This window comes from Salvia hispanica, chromosome 4 (assembly GCF_029641045.1).
Source record: "Salvia hispanica isolate PSC_SH4W2 chromosome 4, Shi_PSC_v1, whole genome shotgun sequence".
Lineage (NCBI taxonomy): Eukaryota > Viridiplantae > Streptophyta > Magnoliopsida > Lamiales > Lamiaceae > Salvia > Salvia hispanica.
Window position 1 is genome coordinate 14,341,274 of NC_142695.1, and position 14,382 is coordinate 14,355,655.

General features: G+C 38.8%; 3 protein-coding genes across 4 annotated transcripts; all 3 read left to right on the plus strand.

The window, feature by feature from the left end:
* Window positions 1-141: 141 nt before the first annotated feature.
* Window positions 142-6,315, plus strand: LOC125192866 (uncharacterized). 2 transcript variants are annotated; one of them, XM_048090536.1, is made up of 9 exons: window positions 142-296; window positions 2,615-2,812; window positions 3,419-3,498; window positions 3,873-3,932; window positions 4,056-4,289; window positions 4,367-4,429; window positions 5,252-5,320; window positions 5,420-5,488; window positions 5,993-6,315. In XM_048090536.1, exons 1-8 carry the CDS (start codon window positions 287-289, stop codon window positions 5,468-5,470), a joined length of 765 nt encoding a protein of 254 aa, XP_047946493.1. In that variant the 5' UTR covers window positions 142-286; the 3' UTR covers window positions 5,471-5,488; window positions 5,993-6,315. The 2 variants fall into 2 exon arrangements, with proteins under 2 accessions (XP_047946493.1, XP_047946492.1); XM_048090535.1 differs by lacking the exon at window positions 5,993-6,315 and adding an exon at window positions 5,553-5,841 and having other exon boundaries at window positions 5,420-5,465.
* Window positions 6,316-7,167: 852 nt separating this feature from the next.
* LOC125191956 (protein CYTOSOLIC ABA RECEPTOR KINASE 9-like) lies at window positions 7,168-8,842 on the plus strand. Its single transcript, XM_048089398.2, has 2 exons — window positions 7,168-7,741; window positions 8,077-8,842. Exons 1-2 carry the CDS (start codon window positions 7,174-7,176, stop codon window positions 8,742-8,744), a joined length of 1,236 nt encoding a protein of 411 aa, XP_047945355.2. The 5' UTR covers window positions 7,168-7,173; the 3' UTR covers window positions 8,745-8,842.
* Window positions 8,843-9,825: 983 nt separating this feature from the next.
* Window positions 9,826-10,611, plus strand: LOC125192721 (MAPK kinase substrate protein At1g80180-like). Its single transcript, XM_048090346.2, has one exon. The coding sequence runs from the start codon at window positions 9,971-9,973 to the stop codon at window positions 10,364-10,366; it is 396 nt and encodes a 131-aa protein (XP_047946303.1). The 5' UTR covers window positions 9,826-9,970; the 3' UTR covers window positions 10,367-10,611.
* The last annotated feature ends 3,771 nt before the right edge of the window (window positions 10,612-14,382 follow it).

Here is a 14,382-nt window from a genome sequence, read left to right on the forward strand (position 1 = left end):
GCCAAACAACAGAACTTAAATTTAGGCCTTCAATTACAATTTCAAAGTACAAATACAAATACAAATTTCCGTGTGTCAAACATAGTCTAAGCGTGTGTCCATTATAGCCAAATTATTTACTGCTACATGGAGGTCTAATAAAATACTAGTAAGAATAAGAAAAGAGACGAAAGGATAATTAATCGTTTGTGGAAAGCTTAGAGAATCTGAACTCTTGAGTCACTCCGCCACCAACTGCCGCACCACCGACAACACAATTCTGTTATCAACTTCTCATCACTTTCTCATGGCTGCCTGTTAGTCTTCCCTCTCCCTCTCTGCCTAACAATTCTCGTTTATGTAATTGCTCTAAGAGCACTCCCAATGGAGGTGGCGAATTCTCGGCGATAAATCGCCGATTATCGCCGAATTATCGCCGGCCATTGTGGCGAAGTCGGCGATAATTCGGCGATAATGTTACCGTTGCTTCGCCGAGTGGCGATTTATCGCCGGATTATCGCCGAGCGATCGCCGGCCACTGTGGGCGACGCTCGGCGATAATCGGCGATTTTTAAAATTTTTTTTTTTTTTTTTGGCCGAACGGCTATTTTATCCCACCCCTATAAATATTTCATCCTCTTCCTCCATTCATCACCCACAAACTTCATTCACACAAATTTTCAATCTTTTTTCTCTCCATCTTTATTAAATGAGTTCTGATTCATCGTCTCGTGCTCAGTCCGACGAGGAAATATCACATTCTTCTTCCGAAGAAGAGGTACCTCCCGCTCCCACCGGATGGGATGTAGCGGGTTTCGCCAACAACCCAATCAACAACTATATCTCCCGCTGCATACAAAGCGAGATCGCTCGAATGCAGCAGCCACCCCCCCAACGGCCAATCCGCCGGCGGCGCCGATACATCCCTCGCAACCACACTGGTGCGCACGATCGGCTGTTCGCCGATTATTTCGCGGAGGAACCACGTTATCCGGCAGATGTATTTCGTCGCCGGTTCAGAATGCGCCGCTCCCTCTTCCTGCGCATTGTTAATGCGTTGTCCGCGCGTTACCCCGAGTTCCGGCTCCAGCGAGACGCAGCAGGGAAGCCCGGACTATCGCCCCTACAGAAATGCACTGTTGCCATCCGGCAGTTGGCATATGGAGGGTCCGCCGACATGTTCGATGAGTATCTGCAATGCGGCGAGACGACTGGCAACGAGTGCCTGAAGAATTTCTGTCAGGGCGTGCGAGAGATATTTGGGGAGCACTACCTTCGCTCGCCGGACGCAGCTGACTGCCAGTTCCTACTGGATTGGCACTGGAGGACCCACGGCTTTCCGGGGATGCTCGGCAGCATCGACTGTATGCACTGGCAGTGGAAGAACTGCCCAACCGCGTGGCGAGGCCAGTTTACTACCGGCTACAAAGGTACGCATCCCACCATCATTCTTGAAGCCGTTGCCGACCAACGGCTTTGGATTTGGCATGCTTATTTTGGTATAGCCGGGTCGAACAACGACCTAAATGTTCTCAATTCCTCGCCCCTTTTCAACGAGCGGATCAACGGATTAGGCCCCTCCATCGAATTCACGGCCAATGGCAATGTGCATAACATGGGGTACTACCTGGCTGACGGCATCTATCCGCAATGGCCCGTGTTTCTGAAGACGATCAGATGCCCACTCGGAGATAGAAGAAGGTATTTTGCCCGAGCGCAAGAGTCTGCGCGCAAGGATGTGGAGAGGGCATTTGGGGTGCTCCAATCGCGATTTGCACTGGTAAAGGGTCCGACGCGCTTTTTCTACCAGGGGGATATTGCCGATATCATGTATGCGTGCATCATCATGCATAACATGATCATCGAAGATGAACACGAAGGCGTCCTCGACGTCACCAACGACCCAAGTGTTGCATCATCGAGTCACGGTGTCTCAACCGAGTCCGCCCGCCAGGGTGTACCGCACAACGAACATGAACGGTTCCAGGCGTTCATGGACATACACCAGAAGGAGGCCCATCAAGCACTACAACACGATATCATCGAAGAATTGTGGGCAAATAGAAACCGCGCCCACCGCCCTTGAATTTTTTTTTCTTTGAATTTTTTTTTTGATTTTTTATTTCCATTCGTGTACTTTTTTTTTTTTTAATTTTCTTCGTTGTAATGTGTACCCGTGTTTAATACAACGAACTTTATTACTATTTATTTGATTTATCTTTATAAATTAAATAAGCTAGCTTTATTATATATAAAAATAAAACAATTAAATTAGTGATGATGTAAAAATGAAATGTTGAGTTAGGGAGAAATAAGGGAGAAATAAGGGAGAAACCATTGTAGGGGTTGGCTAAAAACTGGGGATAAAATGTGATGCTGATGTGGCGCTGATGTGGCAGGAGTTAGGGAGAAATAAGGGAGAAATAAGGGAACTCCATTGGGAGTGCTCTAACGATTATTGATCGATCCCACCCGTAACATATCCTGCATTCACTCTGTTCTTCCCGATTTCGTGGAATCTTCGTGCTTTAGTTCCCAGAAATTTATGCAAGAAGAATTTTGTGGAACTTGCACCGAGATGAGAATGTGTATCATCAATTTTGTGGGTTTTGATATGTATACATATATATTTCAGGTGGTTTTGGGACTTCAACCCTTAAAGTTGCAAACTTGGAACGGGGCATTGTTACACCCAAATTCATCAATTTGCAGACTTTGTATGGTTTGAAGGCCCCAAAATATGTGCCCTTTGATGATCTGGCATTGTCATACAAATCAAACAAGGCTTTGATGATTGGGTGCCGGAGTTCGAAATCCGAGGCTGGGCCTGATTGTGAGTGCTAATTTTGTTTGCTAGGTTGTTTAAGTTACTGCATGCATTCTGTTTAGCTTTGATACTTGTGTTTATTGAGAGATAGTTTTGTAGTTGTTTGATGGTTTCTGTGGCATGTTCTAAAAGTAGTAAAAGATGTAGAAAATTAAGAATATTTTTTGAGTGAGTTTATTGATTTTAGTCCCAGACTTTGTGGTTCTTATTACTATATGAGTTGGTTTCTCAAGGTGGACTATGCTTATCTGTCTCGGAAATTTTCATCTGTTTTATTTTTGTAGGCACTTGATCATTTTGAATAATGTGAGTTATTGATTGGAGATACATTTTGAGCTCAACCTGTTTCAGTGGATTTATATGTCAGAAGAAGCAAAAATGATATATGTGTCGGATTTAGATGCACGTTTTGCAGTATTTAGATACACATTTGGCAGTCAAATTCTGTGCCAAAAAAGAACATGAAAATGAAAATGAAAATGGAAATGTCAGTGATAGGGAAGAGAGGGTCCTCTCGTTCTTATGTTACCTATAGTGTGTGATAGATGTTGGCAGATGGATCGATGTCACAGCCTTGATTACTTTGTTTTTCTCATATTCTTTAACCAACAGCCACTACAAATTTGGAGGACAACCCTGAAGAAAGTCTGTCATCTGATGTGCCAAGCACATACGTTCCCAATCCGTTTGAGGTGAGTTTTTGTTATTTGCATGAAGATAATTTTGTATAATCCTAGTCATGGATTTATTGTCACTTCATTGCATTCTTTGTTTATAAGATTGATTCTGATGAAAAGAAAGATACTGAACATTAGTTTTGGACTAATGGACCAAAGTACAAGGTGGGGAATTTACTGATGTTTTCCGGAGTTGTCACTTTATAACCTTCAGTTTCCTATCAGTTCATTTCTAATGCTCAACTACCCATTAGGATTCAATTTCATTTTTGCCTGAATCCTATGCAAAGATTCACATTTTGTTGTACTTGTTAATTGTTATGCTTTTCTGACACTCATGAACACACACAGTTCATAAATGAGGGCTTACTTAAATTCTCATTTTGCAGGTAGAATCTCTTCTGACAGTTATGTGTGACACAAAATCAGTAATGCAGTTTGAACTTAAAGTAAGAAAGTTCACCATTTCCTTTTATATTTTCATCCTCGGCAAGATTATATACACAATGAATGCTTCTATTAAGAAAGTCTAATAGTCTGTCTGGTTTCTTATATATATTTCCCATCATTAGCTTGGGGAGTTTCAATTACATGTGACTAGAGAATCGGCTGAGCAGAGTGCTCCTCCACAAGCTCCAGTTCCTGCGCCAGTTGCTGCCCAATCAGTTACTGAAACCCCTGCCTCTGATAATTCTGAACCGTCACCGCCTTTAGCCCTCACCAAATCATCATCTTTCTCTGGAAGAGTTCAGACCTTGCTTGACAAGGCAGTGGATGAAGGTTTGGCGATACTTCAATCTCCAAGGGTAAGAATGCACGGGTGCTATTCATATACATGATGGTCTCTTCAATATAGCCATTAACTTTTGTTATTGTGATGTAGGTTGGATACTTTAGGAGATCTAGGACGATTAAAGGGAAACGTGCTCCTCCATCTTGCAAAGAGGTATCTGTTTCTTCAAGTCGTGTTGCTTTGTTTATTTTATTTTGTTGGGTTTTAGAAAATATTGGACAAAAGAAACAAAGGGTCTTCTTAGACACAAGTTGTTTTTAATTATTTGGTGTATGGATAACCTCAGATCAATCGATCAAATATAAATTGGTGCATTAGAACCCTCCAGTTTGATGCATCTTTCAAATGCATTTTAACTTGATTTTGCTTCTCAGTGGTGGACTTTGTTTTCTTGCCACAATTGCTGAAGCATATTATGGCGATACACATAATCGAAAGTCTTATGTAATGGGTTCATGGGTTTCTTCCGGGGTATCAATTTTAGGTTGCCAAAAGCTGAAACCATTTGTCTTGCCCAAAATAAATCTTGAAATGTATTTTTCATTCATAATACCACAACTTCATCAAAATGTCATTTATAATATCAACTTGCATAATCAGAGCTCTATATTCTACAACTTTTAAACATAAAATTTTATAACGCCTCAAGCCCACATGAGGGGTGGGGCTCTAGTGCTATAGCGGCACAATGGGCTAGAAGAGTCCATTACCCACTCGATATGGGACATTACAGATTTTGCCAATGTTAAAGTGGAAAAGGACATTTATCCAAGTTTAGTTACCTTCAATGGGATTCTCTATATCAATTATACATATTTTGGTATGGAATGAAAATTCTAAAGGTGAGCTTCCATATTTTGTTCGTTCGTTTATGGACGAGTTTAACATTGTTACCATGGCTCATTATTAGCACCCTTGTACTATAATATCATCTGCAATTTCCTCAACTGAACAGTTTATGATACTGCTTAACAGAAGGATACAGTGAAGGAGGGTCAGGTGCTCTGCTACATCGAACAACTAGGTGGTGAACTACCTGTTGAGGTTTGGCCTGGTTTCAATCACCATTCTCTGTCACTGTACACTATGCATGTTAAAATTATACATTCATCCATTCATTCCCTTTTATTTGTTTTTTGGCAGTCCGACATTTCTGGCGAGGTCGTTAAGATACTTAAAGAAGATGGCGGTTAGCATCCTTCAGTAAACTCTGTAGTTCTTCAATCTCTTGTTTTGCATCCACTGATACGCTTCTTATTCACTTTTATGTTCTCAGATCCCGTTGGATATGGTGATGCTCTTATTGCTGTCCTTCCTTCCTTTCCTGGGATATTACTATGAAAACTCCAATAGCCTAGTATCGTGATTAGATTGAACAAATTGAATGAACAGATGCATTAGCTCTATGAATTTTCTTATGTATTTGTTGCCTATAAATAGAAAACTAGTTATTCTTGTAGATCCTACGTGATTTGTCATGTTGTGTGTATCCATCAGCTGTACCGACTCTATAACCACGCTACATTTTTATCGAAATGTATTCCATGATTCGACTTTTTTCATTATATTAGCTTCTTTCCAGTTCTTGGTGAATTTTCATTCTCACTTGGCTTCCTTGCTAGAATTCTTGATTCTAAATCTCAAGAGCTCTAGACATATGATTCTAGAACTTTTTGAAGCGATAAAAGCTCGTTGATTAGTGCTGGTTCCGTGCAGAGGGCTTATGTTTCGTGACCAATGAGTTTCTTGGGGAAAATCGGACTGGAATCACCTCCAGGTATCCCTATAACGCTGGTCGGATCACCGAGAGCTGCACCTTGATTGGATGGCCGAAGCTGTAAGTCCACCAGTTGTTCGATTTTTATAGCCCTTTCCTCTGCATCATGTCTCTAGTTTTAACCATTACATCTACAGTTTAGCATTGCTGTTCAACTTAAGAGATCTCATAAAGCCTTTAAGAAGATGGTTTTTCTTGAATGTGAAGGATACACGAAAAAGGATCAATTAAGCACAAAATAATATAAATACATATTGTGTTAGGTTTTAGTCGGTGGATTGTTTTTCATTAATTTTTGTTGCAAGTATTGATTATTTTTTTGACAATTTTGGGCACGAGATGATGATACCTTTTGACGTAAATTAGAAATTAGTGGTGGGAACGAATGTGGTATTTAGTTTGAAATAATGTCCTAATAATGAATGGGGCCAACTAAATTATCGTTTCCATGTGTCAAAAAGCACTTTAGGTCATTTTCACCAACAAAGTGCAAAATTACAAATTAAGTCGACAATTTTGAACAACATTTTATATTTTATTTCATTGTAACAAGCTTATCTTGATGGTTCTTTTGGGGGGTGCTATGCAATAACTCATTGGTATGTAGTGAAATACAAATTAATTAGAAATGACTTTATTGGCAAAGGAAAATAAAGATGAATGAACCCAATTCACTTCTTTTCTCCCCCTTTTCGTTTGTTGATCTGTTTCGAATAAAAACTTATGTGAACTTCACTACCATGAGGCCTAAGAATAAGTTATATTATTGTACATATAAGTGAATTCCGTGAACATTATGATATAAAGTATTAAGAACAAGTCCAAATTTCAAATTGAATATGAGACAAATAGAATTGCCCTTTGTCTATATGGCTTTGGTTAAGAGAATATTTAATCACTCAGATTGTTTAATTAACGGTCTTACCACAAAATTACCACAACACATATCAACATCACATGAACAAAACTCGGCATTAAATCACTATAAATAAGTAAGAATTTGAAGTCTTCTCTATTGACCACAATAAAAGACACAAGTCACACAACCATGACTTGTGATCCACATGTTTTCTCTCATGCACAACACAAACACAATCTAGGCATGCAAAAATACAAATTCATGAATCTTCCTCACTTATCAAACCCCTATATATCCACACATTCAAGACAAAAACTAAACAATGAAAAAACAAGAATCAATCATAAATCTCGAGAGACACAAGCAAGAATGTGGTTCCTTGGTTTCTCCACGTCGAATCGACGAAGCTATTTGGTCATGGGCGCGATAGCAATGGTGATAATCCTCACCGTCATTGTACGAAAATGGGCCATCTACATCGAGTCCAATGATCGCGACCGCAGATCATCGAGCAAGATTGCGGATAAGAGCAATCCAGATCACTCGATACAAGCGATCAATCACAAGACAAGAGTTGCTTCGTCGATAATTAGGACGTACGCCCTCGAGGAACTCAAGGTGGCCACGAGCGATTTTAGGATTAGGATTGGGGTCGGGGCCACGTCCTATGTGTACCTCGCTGAGCTTGGAGACGGGAGATTCGGCGCCGTGAAGCGTGTGTTGGCGGAGAGAGGTGGCAGCCAGAAGATGTTTCTTGACGAGGTCTCGGTTTTGCTAAGGATTTCTCATCCTAACCTCGTTGGCTTGCTCGGATTCTGTCTCGACAAAGGTAGGCCTTTTCGATATAATCTTCTAACATGATATTAAATCGGGTTGTCGACTGTAGACTGAAATTTTAACTTATCCAATAATATAGCTAGGCCGAAACAAGAAAATGATCAACTCAGCAGTATATATATGTAGGCTTTAAATTTGAGTCAGTTCGATAAAGAATTGTACCATTCTGCACAACCTATTTATGAATTTTGATTTTTCACTCCATGCAAATATATAAGTTGGGATTAAAATTCTTGATTGATTAATATTTTTGTATATGAGGTAAACTAAGTACAAATTGACACCATATAGTAAAATAGTCTAATGATCACTCTGCTCTCTAAACAGGGGAACAACTGCTACTTCTCGAATACGTCCCAAACAAGAGCCTATTCGACCGTATGCACACGCGGCAGGGCCACTACTCGGGCACGCTGACATGGCGCAATCGCATCAGTGTCGCGCTGGACATTGCGTACGCCCTCGATTATCTCCACTCAGTGGCGGACCCCCCTGTCATACACCGCGACATTAAGTCGTCCAACGTGCTCCTCATCAATGACGACCATGCCAAGCTTGCAGACTTCGGCCTCTGCAAGCTTGGCAGTCACGCCCAGAGGGCCCACACCCCGATAGCAGTCAAGGGCTCCCTGGGCTACATCGACACTATTTACCTAGACACGGGGATAGTGTCCCCAAAGAGCGACGTCTACAGCTTTGGAGTCTTGCTCCTGGAGCTCATCACGGGGATGAAGTCGCTCCAGGGCTCGTCCACGCTGGCTGAGTGGACGGAGGAGTACCGGAAGAGCGATGATGTGGAGGTCATGGTCAAAATGTTGGACCCTAAGCTCAAAGTTGGTGATGTTAATGTTGAACAACTCAAATTTTTGGTGGAAGTTGCAAATGTTGCTCTGCTTGAGGATTGTGAGGCAAGGCCAGATATGACACAAATTGCTTACAGAATTTCAACTTGCTTGGAAATTCAACCTCAATTGCAACCTGAGTTGCCTGTTTAGGTTTTGTGCACATGTATATAGAAAATTATTTAGGAACGAGTGTTTGTAGATGTATGGAGTAGCTTTTTGCCCATTTTAGAGAGATGGATTTATGTGTATATTGTTCTTTCAACACTTTAGTATTAGTTCTGTCCAAAATTTAAACTTATAAATACTTCTTGTAATGATGAGTGGGAACCTTCTCGATCAAATCATGATATTTTTTCAATACCAAGAGTGATCACTCATAGTAAATAGCTCTATAACACACTCTTTTGATTCTCAAATTCATACTTGCATTTTAATCTTAAAATTTAAGAATAATTATGAATCCCGGATCAAAGTCTTTATTCCATTAGAGGTATCTCATCATTAGAGGTATCTCATAAGTATAGTTAATCTATGGATGTCTCAGTGTTGCACCTGTTTTTTTTTTATTGGATATTGAGGTTGGAAAGTATTGTTGGATCTTGGTACATTGTCACATGTTATTGAATTTATTCTCCATTATGTGTATTATGGTGTGAGGTATAAGTGATCAAATTCTTACCATAAAATACCATGTTAACCAAATAGCTATGGGCGCTCCACACAGCGGTTCCGTAACTCCAGTAAGAATCGGCCGAATTTGTACCAAAATTTATTGAAACTCCTATTCTTGTCCCACATCGATTTGACGATGATCGTACACTATCTATCTACATATTCTTAGATACACACCCCTTATAAGGTATTTTTATAAGGTAAGAGGCTAATTTCTACATGTATCAGAACATGTCCAACTCGATGGGGATCTCTTTATCTTTCTTTTCCGTTGCACGTGTGGAAGTCCGGTAAAGCATTCCAACTCACACGTGTATGGGCATGTTGAACACTCATTCTTGTCCCACATCAATTTGATAATGATCATATCTTTTCTATATATTCTTGATAATCCTCTTTCTAGCATCATTTGGATTGCCTAGCTTTCAATATCTTATTTATTAGAGTACTAGTCTTTTTTTAGTATAATTTCAATTTTCAAATGCAATTTTACCTAAAATAATTATTTGTATAAATAAAATAATGCAAAATTATCCTATATAATTACTTACCGTTCCAAACATCACAAAGAAATCTCCGCAGTCCAAAAGAGTTTGGGAGAAAAATCTCATAAAAATCCTACGGAATTCCCACAACCACAACTCCGGTTTTCAGCAATCCAACACAAATATATCTAGACCTGTAGACAAATCTCGAGGTCAGTAATGGAGAGCTTGCAGAGATCTGCTATATCGTTCCGGCGACAAGGCTCGTCGGGATACGTATGGGACGACAAATTCCTCGCCGACCAGTTTAATAAGGTCGCGAACGAGCGGAAGGAGGAGAGCAGCAGCACCGCCACCACCACCACCACCACGGAGGAGAATAAAGAGGATCCAATTCCAATAGCCACCGCCGCGAAGAAATCGCCACCGCCGCCTGCTGGATTGGCGATCGATAGGAGCCGATCCAACGGCGGAAGGGGATTCCGTACCGGAAAGGTTTCTCCGGCGGTGGAACCGCCTTCGCCTAGGGTTTCGGCGTTCGGATGCTGCGGTGCTTTCGGGAAACGCGAGAAGACGCGCCGCCGGCCTCCGAAGTCCGGTAAGCGCGTGATGTGAGGATTCCTTGATGATGAGGTTTTGAATCGAGAAAATTGAATTGATCTTGCTGTTGTCTTTCTGCTATTTCCTCGTGGATTTGATCCTTAGGTAGCTTATAGATCCTCTTTCTTTTTGAGTAATTTATGTGTGGATCTTAGAAATCAGTGGAAATTCTTGATGCTTTTGTGTATACTTGGGGAAATATTGTGGAGATTTAAGCATCTTTTAATAAAAAAAATACACGAGATTTGAGATTTGAATAACTTCGATGATTGAAGATCGAACAATAGCCAGATTTCGATGACTTTTTATCGTTTATATTTCGATCGATCTTGAAATCATATAGTAACAGATTGACTAATCTTATTTTCTTTTCTGGAAAGGTATGCATATTTACTGATTTACTTATGGATAAATGAAAATATTTGCGGGGCGTTTCGTTACCTTTTTTTCGAGATAATATGATGAATTTAGTGCAAATGATATAATACCACATGTAGTAGTAGACTAGTAGAAGTATTTATTCCAACGTTTTAAAAAAGTACTAGTAAGGGCATCCGTATCGCGTCTCGATGCGGGCTCTATCTCGCCTCGCCTCGAAGAGACGAGACCGCATCGAGACGGCGATGCAGCCTCCATCTTGTCTCGACGAGACGGGACATCTCGTCCCGTGTCTCCTTTCGAAGAGACCGGCCTCGAGACGTCTCGCCACGCGCCTTGGCGACGTGGCGAGCTGTGGTTCGTGCGTGACGCCCACTCGCGTCGTTTATATTCGTTAAAATTGATTTTTTTTTTAAAATCAGAAAAAAATTAAAAATTTAAAAATATATATATATAAAAATCCATAAATTATACTAGCCGTTTGTAGCTGTTTTTTTCAAATTTGTAATTTTTTTTCAATTTTTTTAAAGCCTCCAATCACTTCTATAAATACCAAATCATTCCCTCTATTCTCACTCAATTTTTTTTAATGGTATGTTTTCTTTTGTTTTTTTATGATTTTAATTATGTATTTTTAATTTTTTTTAGGATTTTAATTATGTATTTTTAAATTTTTTAGGCCTTTAAATTGTAATTTTTATTTTATTTAATGAAGTGTGTTTTTATTAATTGAATTTGTTGGAATTAAAAATAGAAAATGAAATTGAATGAATAGTTAAGGGATGAGATGGTTAAGAGATGAGGTGAAAAGTACAGTAAGGCCCATGAATAGTAAATAGATGAGACGGTTAAGAGACAGATAAGAGAGAGGGATGCGGATGGCCTAACGACCGTTTTAAAATAAAAAATATGTGAATCGTATTTGTTCAGATCCCTAATAATTATTGCCTGATACTCTCATGTATTGGCATTAGGTAGTTAGGTCATCAGATTTGGCATCAACGAAACCGTTTCTTCGAAAGAATTAATAAAAGAAATTACACAAATAAGAATAATACCCTGTCACAAGAAAGTAGTAGAAATAAGAATAATTGCTTGAGCACCAGGGCGAATTGTCTATATTATTATAGCGATGTAAAATACTTACGTTTAACGTGAATGATATATACTTTACTTCTCATATTATCAAAATGGAACCTATCGTGCACGTATACGTAGGCATATGTTATAACAATCTTGAAATTTGTTTTCTAATTTTTTTTGGATGGTGATAAAAATTTAAGAGAGAAAATAAAACAAACATAGATAATTAAAGTGGAAAACCTATTACCTACTCCCTCCGTCCCATATTTGGTGTCACTTATTGTTATGACTCGGATTTTAAGAAAGAGGTGAAGTGTGTAATAAATGAAGTGAGATGGTAGAGTGTGTAATAAATAAAGTGAGATGGTGGAGTTGGTTGAAGGTGGGTCCCTTTTGACTTTTGTTTTGATTTATTTTAATGTAGATAATGACATTTTTATGTAATTTTGTAAAATTGTATGACCAAATATGGAAAATTCTAAAAATAACTCTTAAACTGAGACGGATTTTTATTGCAAAAAGTGACTCTTAATCTGGGACGGAAGGAGTATATGCTTTGTCCCTCTTAATCCATAAAATACGCACACATTGACACACAGTACACACATACTTATATACCAAAGCTTAGAGTATTTTTTTTCACATCAAAATTAACACGCACATACGAAATATGGAGGTGATTATAATGAAATTGGACGCGCACGCATATAGTATTGAGTATTGACAGCAAAAATTAGACACTGGAGTATTATTTTCCTACTAAATACTACTTTAAAGATACGATTATAGACCTATTAAATTATACTCGTGGGGCCTGTGTTGAGAGTGTCCATAATGAAAATAAAGCAAGTAAATTAAGGCTTATTAGACTTTTACCAAAATTGATTATTTAACAAATTAGATTACCTGATAAAGTGAATGAACAACACATGACAAAATTATACTACAATGATCTAAATATTAGAGCAACAACTCCATAATTAAAAGTGTGTCTGAAACCTAGCTACCGTTTTCGGACAATAAACAATGATCTAAATATTAGAGCAACAACTCCATAATTAAAAGTGTGTCTGAAACCTAGCTACCGTTTTCGGACATTATTGTGGAGACTCTTTAATTTTTGTCACAACTTAATCGGCAGCTTATTTTCCAATGTGGTCCATGACAAAAATATGTTTTGAATTTGTTAGCTGTCTAAATTGATAAACATTTAGTCATACTAATTTTTGTAGATTATGATTTATTAGGAAATCACGATTGATCACAAGAAAAATTAATAGTAATTTTCTATTACTACAACTTAAATTATTCAATCATCCCTAGGTTCAAAAGAATTTATCGAAGCGTGACGGATGCGAATCAAATAGTGCTAATCATACTCTAAGTTTTCTCCTATTTTGTATATATAAATCATCTATCAATTGATCATTAAGGTTTGATTATTATATAGTTGATAAATGTACATGTGGAGTGACTACAATGAGCCAAAGTGGTGGGGTTTGATTCAAAGTGTTCTTTTCCTATTAAGATGATGTCCAAATTCTTTTATCTTACCACAGTTATCTTCGTCTTTGAAATAGCTTCGCGTGGGTACCTTGTACGCCTCAATCGGAGCTCGGATGAAGAAGTTATGACCATTTGATGAAGGCTGCGCGGAGCAGTACAAAAACGCCCGGGGACAGTGGAAACGCCCGGGTTGGCATAAAAAACGCCCGGCCCAGGCGTTTTTCTCGGAAACTGCCGAATTTAATCTTCAAATTGGTTTCTGGAGCGGTTTCTGGGGGGTTATTCAGATATTCCAGACGAGAAAGGAGCGGGGAAAGGATAGGAGAAAGGAAGTGAGGAAGATTGGAGTGTTAGAGTTTGTATACTAGAAATCACCTTTCGAGTGATTGAATACTATTAAAACTCTTATTTTATTTTCCAAAGGAATAAACAGATTATTTTTGTCATAATGTTGTTATGTTTTACATTTAATGGATGTTTATTACATGTTTAAATGTATAAGTAACTTAACAAAGTCTAAGTCTTTGTTTTAGTAGACCAGTTGTGGGCGTCATTCACTTTAAGGTAACACGGTCAGTTCTAAACAAAGAAAAAGAATAATTTCACAACCTAGATAGGCTTAGACTCCCTATCGTGAAAGGTTGCAATGTCAGTCCGATTATTTCTAAGCCTTACTGAAATAAGATGACATTGGTGTGGTATAACACTGAATGGATCTAACAGCGAGACAGTCTTTATGCTATCTACTGAAAGACGAGGTCTCGTAAATTATTTCTCAATCAATGCACGTTAGCATTGAGCATACGGTATTGATTATGCACTACTTTGACTTACCAAATGGTGCGGGTTTTTCGCAACCCAATAAGCCTGGTATATTGGGTAATGGTGATTAATATCTAGCGGTGCTAGGATTGCTATTATGTTGAATCGTGCGCGAGGTGAGTCTCGTTTGATAACATCCTCAAGAGAAGTTTGAAATAAGGTTTTATTATTCGGAACCTAGCTAGTTGGAGTTTAATTATTCTATGAATAACAAATAAGATTTTCTTGCTGAGTCATCTCTT